The 13,478-nt window shown below is 37.7% G+C and overlaps 1 protein-coding gene across 1 annotated transcript in view; it reads left to right on the top strand.

The window, feature by feature from the left end:
- The first annotated feature begins 578 nt into the window (after window positions 1–578).
- The window catches only part of LOC134541906 (cilia- and flagella-associated protein 300-like), a 39,032-nt gene continuing 26,132 nt past the window's right edge, over window positions 579–13,478 (top strand). Inside the window, exons 1-4 of the mRNA XM_063385644.1 lie at window positions 579–686; window positions 2,328–2,352; window positions 6,858–7,006; window positions 7,819–7,991. Of these exons, the coding sequence (XP_063241714.1) occupies window positions 7,872–7,991 (120 nt within the window). The 5' untranslated portion in view covers window positions 579–686; window positions 2,328–2,352; window positions 6,858–7,006; window positions 7,819–7,871. The remainder of the gene's footprint in view (window positions 687–2,327; window positions 2,353–6,857; window positions 7,007–7,818; window positions 7,992–13,478) is intronic.

Here is a 13,478-nt window from a genome sequence, read left to right as displayed (position 1 = left end):
GGCGCCAACGGCAGTTTCATGAGCTAAATCAGTCAACAAGAACCCGTCTACAATAGTCCGGACCTGTGCGTGGTCCGTGTCCTTATCGGGAAGCCTACAACTCACGTAGTTTCGTTTCCCTGCAAGAATTTCCGAAGATTTCCGAAGTTTTGCGTTTTGGTATTAACGCCACTTCAGCCGCTAAATCAGAAGTTTCCAATGAAAACAAGCCTGTTGTGACTGACCTAACCTAACCATTCAATTTTTTTTTTAATTTCAATTTTTGAGAGAAATCCGAAGTTGCACGAACGTGGTAGGGAACCGAAACTATATGAGTTGTAGGCTTCCCGTCCTATCCGAATGTGAGTGACGTCACATTGTCTCACCGAAAATTGCCCTGTCCACAATTGCGATGTCCGATGTCCGAATGTATTGATTTCTAAAGTTGTCACCAGAGCGCAGTAAATGTGCCAAACCAAAGGTTTTTGTTTATTGTTTTGATGCTTTGTAGTTTGAGATTGAACTTATGAAAGTTATGTAAGTTATAAGTGACTAACACCTTCCATTTCCTTCAAAAACAAAAACAAACATTACGTTTTCAAACGGGAACAGGAAATTCAAATATCGTGAGTGTTCTGTTCTTTTTCTGTGTCCGAAGTACACAGGTTGGGACAAACAGTTCAAATTGACAAATGTCTTCGGACCAGGTAGGTTCGGACCTTCGCCCACTTGACGCATGACGGCAGAGGGTCACGTGGACCAATCAGTGACGAGTGTCTTTCGGACACAGTTTAGGACATTGCTATTGTAGACGGGCTACTCAAGGGGGTCAAGAAAATACGCTTGTGTCCAGACCTGTTTTCTAAGGCCGTGCTCCTAGCACATGATGCTTATGCTACATCTCCTGCATGGCTAATGCCCTGCATGTTGTGTAGAGCGTATAGGCTTCGGCCTGAGACTCACATAACCTCCTCCCTAACCTGGACTCTTAAATACACTTAGTTTTTAGTTAAGTTTGGGAAAAAAATCTACTAACGTATAAATTTGATTTCCAACTCTTGCAGTGTAAAATGTAACAATTTCATTGCTCTTTGCTAACCTGTTCCTCCTAGTCTTTGCTGCAGAGTTCGTAGCACAAAGATAATATGTATAGGGGCATAGCATCATATTTTGACGAGGCCTGTACATAGTGCTTTTAATATTCATTTTTTTTACAGTTGGTGTCTTAAAATTAACTTGTATATAATAATAACCAAATAATTTATTAACTATGGTCGTGATCTCTTGGGTGTCACTTGTGTGGCAAAATAAAGGATCATGAAGGAATTCTATCTTTAAAAAAAACAAACAAAAAAACTATAATTAAAATTTTTGAGCACAGAATCTGTTAAAGAAGCGGTTCGGATCCAACTATAATTGATATGTGAGGTAAAACCCTGTGAAAATAAAACACATGTTTAAAAATAAAAGTTAAGATTCGAAGATGAATTATTAAAATTGTTATGTGCTATTTAACCGTTTTACATTGTGAAAAGGGCGTGGTATTACAGATTAATTCGAAAATAGCTTCTACCACAGGAGTTTATAGAAGGTTTTCTCTCTTGATGATGCAAAGCAGCAATAATCAGTGATTAATATGATTATACATACAAGAAAGTATGATTTGCTACGTTTACGGTCTCATGTAGACAGAATACACCTTACTTCACAAGTAGTTTATGGTTTACGTGTTCGTTACACAATCTGTGACATGTTACCATAGATGCCAAGAGTATACAATATGAACGTCAAATTTACGTTTATCCCGGCAGTCAACGAAAAATACTCTGCCCTAGCCAGTACAGATGTACAGCAGTTATTTATGAAGTGGTAAATATGATGTTTAATACATTTTCTTTTAAAATACATTAATGTTAAGGTGCCTTGTGTATTTGTGTTAATGAGACGGAATGATAAGTGCGACGTCCGCTGATGTTTCAATAAGCGCCTCTAAGCGTAAGGCTCTAAACTGATAGGGTACTCATTCTACTCGTGCATAGGACTAAGTAAAAGATTTTAGCGGTAACCATAATATACGGCAGAGAATTAAATATAAAGGTGTAATGAAGGTATCATGAGTGCTTTCAAGAATCTTTAACAGTTGTTTCATCCCTAGAAATTAGTCTAAAAAGTCGCGTTGTAGCCATTTGACTTCTAAAAATACAAATTAAAAACGAAATACGGAAAAAGACCTACTCATCTACCTTCAGCGTATTCTAAAATGTTTTAAGTAAAAAAAAAAAAAACAAAAAAACAACGCACTCGGATAACTTGAACAGTTTTTAAATCGCGTGTATTTTTTATTTCAGCTCTGCACACCATATGTAAGCCCAGGTAGGTGGAGCCATTTAAGCAACTCTGCGTGGGTCTAGTGGTATGAGATATCGTGTATCATATTCTCTAGAATAGAACCTCATTATATAGACATTACTTTCTAGAGACCCCATAGTAGATTCTATATTGATGGCGTTGATATTGCCTCGGGTGCACATTGTATTGTTGTATACATCATGATACTCAATGAGACGGACTGCAGATTCCGATTAATAATAGTCTGAGACTGCTGTGGCTAAGAATAAAGGTGATGATAAAAACATTAGGCCATACTAAGAGAGAGAGAGCATGACATTTTCACAGAATGCAATTTATTACCTTCTTTAGTGTCTTACTGCTATGATTGAACGGTGCCACATTTACTTCAAAATGCAACAATGACCTAGACGCGTGCAGTGGTGGATCCAGAAACTTTGTGAAGTTTTCTCCATAAAATGTAATTTCATCCAGTGAAAGTCACTTAAGAATTGCCCCCCCCCCCCTTTTCTCTTCATTAATATTTTCCCTTGGACCCACCCCTGGATGACTCACAAATAAATTAAGTTAAGCAGGAACAGTTAAGTCTGCATCCATGATGCCCGATTTTCCACGAATTTTAAGTTTTCACCAAGTATACAAGAGCAAAAAAAAAAAAATATTCAATTGATATACCTATTCGTATTACAATTTTATCGCTGTTATGATATTGCTAATAAATAAATTGTCTTTTGTTTTATGATATGTCATAAACTCTCCACACTACGCATTTGTTTGTTTTTCGTTTTTAACAATTTTCGAACCATTGAATCATTTAGCTTTATTGGGTTATGCAAAATACACTATAGACTAATACCGGACAGCTCCAAGATTGTTGTGTGAAAACGCGTCGGTCCGATAAATGCAGACGGTATGCTCAGTATGGACCATGATGGACCATAGAGGTATTAGCAAATATTTAGTATTAGTCTACTTATTACTTCTTACTTCCATGGTATGAACAATTTAGTTATCTGTTTAATACATTTGGTACTAATATTATGATAACGAAAATAATGTTTTTCCCTAAAAAAAACTATTAAATCCTTATACAGATTCATAATAAAAATTATGACTCCATTCTTCAATTATAAAAAAGTTAATCAGATTGAAACCAGATAAAATAATCTCTGCTAATGTATAAATCTATAGTGTCTGTCTGTAAATTTGAGTAATTTTACCAATACGTATTGCGTGAAATAGTCATTATATGACTCGCTGATCGCAAGAACAGTGCAAAAAGAGGTTTGCAATAAAGGAGATGTTTTGATTTTTGTGTCATAATATTAGTAAAAATAGCATTAAATATCCATATCATTGGAAAGGAACCAATAAGAATTTGTATCCAGGTTTTTAAATTTTTAAATTAACATAATGAAAATAATTAGCCTTATATTTGCCCTAATTTTTAAAAAAAGTATTCTCCGTACAAACTAAACCAGTGAGGCCGGGTTATCACAGTTCGTTAATATCTTTCCGGCTCAAGAGGGCCCGTTCCGCTGGTTCAGTTAGTATGGAAAAACTTTTTTTTGGGTAAATTTAAGAATAACTTTACTTCAAAATATAATTTCAAAAAAAGTTGTCATATTTTTTTCTGGGTTTAATTTTACTTTAAAATTCACAGAAAGAAGTACATAACAAAAAATTGGTTGTCTGTAAAGTCGGTTTACGGAAGATAGTTTAACGTGACAACGTCATAACAAAACATTGATGAAATTTTTGCATACTTTTATGAATAAAATTGAATCAGTTTTATTGAATTATCACTATTTTGTATGGATACAAAGAAGAAGTGAAATGAAATCTACAATTTAATTGATAAATTTACTTTTATTTGCACTCATTTATTCAAATATGTTTATTACTTTAACGAACAGATTATTTTAACTATAACTTTTATACATGTTTGCTATTTAACTTCAAGTTCGTCGAGAATGTTTTACGCTTTTTCGCAACTAAACATTTAACGACGAAGTTTGTTCGTCGTGAAATTTAACGTAGAATTTAATAAAAATGCCCTTGCAGTTAATAAAAAGTATTAATTAGTTTAAGAAAGAATTTCGGCTTAAATCTCCAACCCAGACGCTCGTGGTGCGCTGGGGCCGAGACTAAAATTCGTCGAGAATATTTTACGTTTTTATGTCTTCCAGTGCTCAAAATGATATGCAATTGTGGCCCCGGGCACGAAATTTTATTTATAATTAATTAATAAGAACGCCCCTCGCGATAAACAAAGGAAAATATGTATTAACGAGTGCATGGTTGCCGCGGAAGCGGATAGATAGCCAGATTCTTTCGGTTCGCGTCCGTCACCGTAGATTACAGCACCTTTGGGGAATAATATTATTTCGTTTTTATAATACGATTTTATAACAAATACGCATCCCAAAACCACCAAACTTATTTATAACTAGCTGCCCGACCCGGTTTCGCACGGCTATACTAATGGAAAAAAATTAAGCCACATCTCTCACAGTAATGGTAAATAAAAAAAATTCAGTGTAAATTTATTACAATGCTGTATAATGTACCGGAGAGAAAATGAATAGCACCGATGGTTTCCCGACTCGTGCACGCAAAGTACAACTGATGTACCCGTACTTCGCTACGGCAGTCTACAGGCAGATCACTCTTGCGTCGCTCATTATACATGCCCCTCCTTGTGGGTATGCCACTGCCGCGCGGTGCCCGTTGCCATGGAGACGCAGAAGGCATGAGCAATGCAAAATCCTGTTCTCATGCAAAGTACCCACTGTTGCCTGGTTTTAACCACCCATGAGATCTAATTTTCGGAAAATGTCATCCTGCGTTACATAAGGAACATTACTGTGAAATTTCAAGTCTGTAAAATATATATACTTGAAAAAAAGGGCAATTTTTGATATTTAAAGTACCCGCAAAATTTCAACGGTGATGAGGACTGCACTAACAATGAAATAGTCGTTGCCATGGAGACGAATGAAGCATCAACAAAGCAACAGCCATTGCCATGGTGATTTCCTACCAAAATCTGGAAATTTTGATATATTACGCCCCCGAAACTCCCCTTGGGATCGGATTTCCGCAGAATACGTTCTTAGTGAGCATCTACATCACAAAATGAGTAACTATGCTACATTTCAAGTCAATCGGGTGTATAGTTTTAGAGATCTCGTGATGAGTGAGTCAGTGAGTGGTATTTCGCTTATATATATATATATATATATATATACACACACACATACATACATATAGATACAAGTCCTTGTCAGAATTGTAACGGAAGAGGAAAATTATTGATGGTCCGAAAAATGAAAATTAATTAAAAAAAATAAAAATAAATCTAGTAAAAGAAAAAAAACAAATTAAACACAGAGAGAGGAAAAAAAACAATAGTTTAGGTTTGCGATTTAAAGTGATAAAAAGTATTTAAATACTAATTGAACTCTTATGAGGGTACTGATTGCTTCGTTTTTAATATCACACGGGTGTTTTTTACTTGTATGGGAAAATTAAGAATGATAAGGCATCTAGTGCGTGGCAACAATGTTAATAGGCATTAGGAAATAAACTTCTAGCGCCTGCGGCATTGTCAACACACACTTCCTACGTGTACTGCATGTTGTATCTAATCCCCTCCAACGAATTTGATTCTAAATTGGACTTTTAGTAAGGATCCGTAATGTTATTGATAATATAATATAGCCTATAGCCTTCCTCGATAAATGTACTATCCAACACTGAAAGAATTTTTCAAATCGGACCAGTGGTTCCTGAGATAAGCGCGTTCAAACAAACAAACAAACAAACAAACAAACTCTTCAGATTTATAATATTAGTATAGATTAAATCGACGAAAACATGATTGAAAAGTCAAATCGATGGTTGTTCCAATCGAGTGGAAGAGAGATGCGGCGCAAGCGTACAATGAGTGTAACGGAACACATCGTAGTGGGACAATGTGCGTTACGGGACACTTTTTCATGCGTGCAGCCGGCGTTCATCGATTTATTAGACGTTGCCACGTCAAAAATAATACGTTTAACACTGAGATGCCAGACAATATAATAATATGTACCAAAATTCTAATTTTTTTACTCTTGTCAAATTTCATAACTTGCAAACTGATAAACAAAATTCAATGATTTAATTTAATAAAAATGTATTTCGAAAGAAGCAATGATAAAACAAATTATTTAAGTACAAGCGTTTTGCACAAATTTTGTAATGGTACTAAACTTTTGACGGGAACTGTTTGTAGAAAAATGTGTGTATTTGACCGGTGTTGATTGTCAGATCCTGGGAGTGTTGAAAGCACTTGAATAATGAAACAAAACAGATGTGATAGTATTACGATTACATTTTTTTTAAATGTCGTATGGGTATAGTTGAAGGAAGATTCCATGGAATAATCGATTAAGTAGAATTAAAGTAAAAAATAATACTTTTTATTAGTATTTTCTACATATATGCATGATATTGATAATAAATATAAGTTTTCATATTTACAGGTCTCTTAAAAGTCACTTAAAAGTGCAGTCGTACGTTTTCAACGAATCCTTCAAGCCTTATCAAAAACAGGAATTTGTGTCATCATTTTTCAAAGATGAAAATGTTGTGAGTACTCTTCTCAATTTTACAACTGACTGGAATCCTATAGGTAAGTATTATTTACGAATGGTTCTTTTATGTTTAATATAAATAACGAAACATAACTTTCATACAAATTTAAATGGGTGTTTCCTGTTACCTAGCAACGGAGAAAAATTTTCATCAATAGTACCTAGTTATTTTTGGTAAGCTACCTTGTGATCTCTCGTAGTACATTTATTCTGAAGACATAAAAAGATCATAATTCAAGCATTCTTCAATGCTGGAATATATATTTGCTCTAACTCTGTAAATGAAATTAAAAGCTAAGTTTCTACCTACCTCTTCTATTAGCACGACAATTCTAGCCACTTAGTAAGTGTAAAGTAACTAAACACTAATAGTGACGCCCGCAAGGGGGGTGGGAGAATATATTTTCAATATATCAGTGAAGACTGTGTAGGTATGTTATTTTGGGCGGTGAAAGATGAGTAGTAACAACACCTTTACATTCAATTGTATGAGAAGCTACGTCGCCTGTGGCTACTACTATAGGTCCATATGTCAATGTGTTATTGCCAATAGAAATAAATGTTTTTAAAATACAAGTTTTCAAATTTTAAAATTTTAAAACGTATTTTGTAAAGATCATATTTCGGTATTCATTCAAACGATACCTTTTATCACCTCCTTTAATCTATTTGCTGTATTTTCCGCTTGGTAGTAGGGCTAAACTTTTAAAGAACAATGTACCCGACCAAAATCCAAAACATGTGTAAATGAAAACGTCCAGCACCTCTTAATCTTCTATAGAACCTTTCACTGTGGCATGCACTGTTAAGCTGCTTCTAATCGCACGCACCACTTGGATTCCTTGTCCAGGCTCTGCAGCCAGCACGGTAGAGGTGGAGGCGGTGTCTTGCTCCGTCGTGTCCATGACGGCGTTCGAGCCCTTGACGGACCCGCGCAACGGCGTGGTCTCCCCCGGCGGCAGGATCGTGGGCTGCCCCCAAGTCGTGGTCGACGGCTTCCTCGTGGCCGACCACCTCAGAGAGGTACTGGAGGGTCACACCTGTTGGCTAGCGGTTCGTAGCTCTGATCGCTTAGAGCACGCCCGGAGGGGTCCCCTTCCTGTTGAATGGCGGACGCAGTGAGCGACGACACAGCTCCGGCACTAGCCTGGATGCACTTAGGCCAGATAACAGGCTCTCTGTGTTGTCTGAGGAGCCCCAGAGATGTAAGAGACTTGGATAAGCGACTCGTGATACTCTTAGGATGGGGATTCCACTGAGTCAACTGCAGGTTAGCCAAATGGTTATAAAAATAAAAGGGAGTGGCGTATTGGCAGTGATGTTGGGATGGGTTCCCTCAGCCTCTCGCCGTAGTTCCTCCTCAAACACCTCCAAGTTGCAATGAAATTACTTGTTCATTTCCCTAAAGCTCTAGGAAACTCGTGAAGGTGGATTCAACCCTCGCCATAAAATCCAGCACGCTAAACACCATAGTATTCGTAGCTGATTTAGTGTTGGCTAGCAGTCTGGTGTCCTCTGGAACGGCGGAGTCAAACTGCCTTAAAAACATTGTGGGCACAGTATATAGTCGGAAAAACCTCGGGTTACGGGTGCTTTGTTTTGAGGGGGTAGGTAGCTGCAGCCTCTTGCTCGAGGTAGGCTTTGGAGTTTGAAGGACCAGCGGAAGGGCCGCACAGGGCCCCCACATGGCCGGTGCTACCGTTGCTATGGCAATGGGGCCCGTGGGTCTAGGGACCCTGCGAAAGAAATAAAAAATAAATAAAACTATTTTTTTTAATAGACAGCAAACAGGTAGGCCTAGTTTTAATTATATCGATGAAATATTGCACCAAAGTAATATGATTCGGAATATCGGAATATGCTGTGTTTACAGAACATGTCTGAATCTACAACTGAAACAAAACCTTCTGACGTGATAACAGTTAACAGTACAGAACACCGCCTGGCTTCCTCCTCTATCAGGCTACTCGGCTCAAGGTCAATGACGTAATGTTGCTATTTTTGATCTTTCTCATCCCGCGGCTCGCTTGCTCATCTGTACAATATATCCCGTGTCCTGTCAGTGAATCAACAACCTTCACAGGTGCTTGGTACTGATTAGTGTGTTTCCGTGGTGTTTTTCCGTATGAGAGTTTGTGTATGTAATTATTTATAAACAGTTAATACTTACTATGTCATTATGTCTATGAGTTATTTCAAGCAAAAATCTGGGGCGCAAAAACGGAAGTTAAAAGCCATTAAAGATTCAAAAGGGGCTGTCGGCCGGCAGAATATTACAAAGTTTTTTAAAAAGAATGGTGGCAGTGATAACAGTTCTCTTTGTGTTGATGATCGAGTGCTAAAAGTGACAGTTTACCTACTTGTAACACTACTGGAGATACTGCGACGGTGTCCCGTGAATTACTGGTTGCAACTGATGAAAATACAAACAAGACTTCCTCTGAGGTGCAGGTAGGAAAAGAACATGTTGTAGATTCTATCAATAAGGCTTCTAATCACGAAAACGACATTTCAAATGACGAGAGGTTTAACAATGATTAATCAATTTTAGATTTTACCGACCCAGGCACAGGGCCAGAAATAATTAATGATACTAATCGCCAGAATATTGTCTCTCAAAATAATATCAAATTTGAAGAATTATGTACTCAGGCTAAGACATTCCCTAAAGGCAAAACAGGAAAACTTTTCTAACTATCTTCTCAATTCTAAATATGTAAACAATCGAGAAAAGTACCCCAGAGACTGGTTAATTTGTAGCTCTTCAAAACAGACACTTCATTGCATTGCTTGTATACTCTTTTTGCTAATGGCTCAAAAAGAAGTAAATTTGCAAACATAGAATTATCCCCTGCTCAATCTCCATGGAAAATGTTGTATAATAAACTTCCCGAGCATGAAAACAGTTATGACCATCGTAAGTCTTATTGCCAATGGAAATCCCTCCAACAATCAATTAATTCAAAAGGTCTTGACAGTGGTCTTCAAAACCAAATTTTGAACGAAGCACAAAAGTGGAAAGCTATTTTACAACGAATTTTAGATGTAACACTCTTTCTAGCTCCAAGGGGGTTGCCTTTCCAAGGAGATAATGTATCAATTGGTGATGCAAATAATGGCAATTTTCTTTGGACTTGGGAGTTAATAGTAAAATACGATGAAATTACAAGGGAGAATTTGGCTAAGGTAAAAAATCTGCAATTGCAATGAAAAAACATGAGAGGACAAGCCCATTACTTATATTGGATGAGTCAAAAAGAGTTCATTTCACTTTGTGGTGAAAAAGTTTTAAAAGTTATACTTGATGAAAGGCAAGAAGCATTTATTATGGGCTTATTGTTGACGCAACTCCTGATGCATCGCATCAAGAACAAAATGTTTTTTATTTTGAGATATGTCCAAAATAAAGACTTTAAGAAATATGAAATAAAAGAAAGGTTTGTGAAATTCGTTAACTGCAACGAAAAAAGTGGAGAAGATATTACTAATGAAATATTAAATGTTTTAGCAGAAAATAATATCCCTCTTGAGGACTGCAGGGCTCAAGGGTGCGATGGAGGATCAAAAATGTGTGGAAAAATCAAAGGAGTAAAATCAAGACTGTTAGAGAAAAATGATGTGGCATTTTATTCTCCATGTGGAGCTCACTCTTTAAACAGAATAGGAGTTAATACAGTAATAATGTGCCCAGAAATTATCACCTTTTTTTGGAAACTTGGAAACAATGTATACTTTTTTCGCACATAGCCTTACAAGATGGAATATTTTAACTTCTAAAGTGCCGCTTTCGCTAAAAAAAAAAAAAAAAAAAAAAAAAAAAATCACAAACAAGGTGGTACGAAAGATTTGAAGCCGTAGTTTCCGTCGCAAAGCACTACCCAGGAGTATTAAAGGCCTTAGAACGAGTATTAACTGAGTTGAAGTCAAGCTTAGAACCAAAAAGCATACAATAAAGTTATGGGTCTTAAAAAATACTTTTCTTCTTTTCAAGGCCTATGTATGACAGTATTTTGGTACAAGGTATTGGGATGCATCAATGAATAGAGTGTAATAATTCAGTTGCAGAGTATTTCTCTGGACATTGAAGTGAAACTGATTAATGATCTGAGGAAAGACATACAGCGACTGAGAAATTCGTGGGAAGACATAATCAGTGAGTCACGTTTAGTGGAGGAATCAATCAACATACCATTGTACCGGAAATTAGGCATTTCGTCACCTTTTTTTAATTTTTCTATAATTTTAATTTTTTTTTGGAATTCTTATTTTTTTAATTTATCTGGTTGTTAAGGGGGTGATTTACTTTTTGTTAGGCCGGTGTACACCACGTGTTTAAACTTTGTGCCAGTGGACCAAGCCCCTTTCTCAGGGGGCCAATCTGATATTTTGCTGTCTAATGTGGACGTGGGCAGCCCGGGTTTAAATTTCTCTCGCCTGCAGTCACGTCCCGAGTTTGTAATATAATTTCTCTTCATGACCAAAATTGCATAGAGCAGCTTGTGGGCTGCAAGCTGCTACTTCTTACAGGCTTGCTGAGAATAGCAAGTCTCGTCACGAATGGGTCTCCAGTGGAGCTGCGTTCCCACCTTAGTAGCTATTTCTGTCCCCCCTTACTCTCTCTCCACCTCACATTAGTTCTGAGAAATCAAGTCGGGAGCAGTGACCTGACGTGAACTTAGCCAAGACCATGGCCGACTTCAAGGACCTTCCCCCTGGTCCGACAGAGACGTCCACCACATCTAGCGGCAGAAAAAGTAACCGCGAACCTGGTCGCCAGCGTGCAGAGCTCACCCTCATGACACCTGGTGGCAAGTCAGCTCACCGCCTCAGTTAGTTCTTCTTTACGCCACTAGAGAGCAGCGCCGCGGCTCCCTAAGGCCCTATGCTTCCTTCTCGCGGCCTGTAGAAGTCGATTCTTTGTAGCTTCCTGTCACCGCCGGTAGAGAGCGCGCATGTCGTGTTGTTGTCACGCCCGCCTCGGGCACCTCCGCATGTTTGCGGCCCTGAGCAGAACCTTCCCCCTTTTTTCTTAGGGCTGAGCACCCGATTTAATTAGAAGCTTTGACCGCCATCGCCGGCACTTAGTTCTCCGACCTCGGCTACTGACCACATCTTCTCGGCGTCTTCTGTGCTAAGAGGCTTTTCGCGGCAACGGCGGATTCGTGTGCACAAGAATGTAGTCAGCTTGCTTTAGGGATGTGATCCCAGTGGTACAGTAGCCAGTCAGATGTAGTATTTAGAAGAAGTCATGTTTAGTTAAATTTTATTATTTTTTTTACTTTCCTAAAAATTTTAGTTTCTTCCGCGCATCCGCGAATTCTAGGTACGCGCCATCCTGATGTCGGTGCGAGACACCTCGCGAGCCCTGATTTCACACCCTTTTTAGTGAGTAATCCAGCCTTTCCCCCCCCCCCCCCAAATTCCCGTTTGTTGGCCTTTCGCGCCGACTGTGTATGACTGTCTGGACGCAGGTCTAATTCGTTTTGAATTTGACATGTGTTTCAGACAGGGTTGTAGTTTCCGGGGAGAGAAATTGCTCCCCGCATGATCTTCGAGACCTGCAGCTGATTTCCCCCTTTAGAAGAGTTTTCCTCTCGGTCCGACGTCATCCTGGGAAGACCCGGGTGATATGAGCTATATATATATATATTACACTTGCATAGAAGGAACTAAATTAATTAACAAGATACCAGCGAGCAGTGCTTTAAGAACGTAAACCTTTAGAAAATGTAAAATCAAGGAAACTCATATATATGTAATCGGTGGGAGAATCAAATTTTGGTGCTATACTTGAAATTTTGTTAATGTAATCATTTGTTTGTTAAGGTGTAATGTGTATTGTTTTAAATAATGTAGGGGCGCCCCCTTTACTTTGTTAATTACTAAGATTTTTATTATCATGTCGAAATGATGCTAAAATGAAACCTCTTAAAAATAAACCAGGAAAACCTATAGACCAAGCTGTTTATATAGCGTATTTATTTATCATATACCTTCTTCTACATAACGATCCACGAACTCGCAAGTTACTAGTGTGCAGGGAGTGTAAATTTTGTCTTGTTCACCGCCTCGTGTCCCCTCTGGTAATTAATTTTAATTTTCTTAATATTTTGCCCAGCTGTTTCCAAGGTGTTTTTTTAATTAATTTAAAATAATATAATTTTTGGGCATGAGGGGCGTTACACCATATATGTTTACAAAATTAAGAAGTCGCCCTCAGTTCGAAACAACTAGTACAGAAGAAGAAGAAGAAAAAAACTTTAAAAATAGTATTGTGTATAGAGCTTTGGATCTTATTTTAAAATATCTCAAGACAAGATTTGAAGCGACCAAGACACTCACTGAACTCTTTTGCCCAGTGATTCAATTCAGCTCTATGGAAGACAGTGATTTGAGGGCTAAGGCTGAAAACTTAGTCACAACGTATTTTAGAACGATTTGTCAGTAAACTTTCCTGACGAAATAATACACCTGAAACATATTTACAATTCAGTGTTTCAAGTTGAACAA

Source organism: Bacillus rossius (genome assembly GCF_032445375.1).
Source record: "Bacillus rossius redtenbacheri isolate Brsri chromosome 4 unlocalized genomic scaffold, Brsri_v3 Brsri_v3_scf4_2, whole genome shotgun sequence".
NCBI lineage: Eukaryota > Metazoa > Arthropoda > Insecta > Phasmatodea > Bacillidae > Bacillus > Bacillus rossius.
The sequence above is the reverse complement of the archived record's forward strand: the minus strand, read 5'-3'. Positions and strand labels throughout refer to the sequence as shown.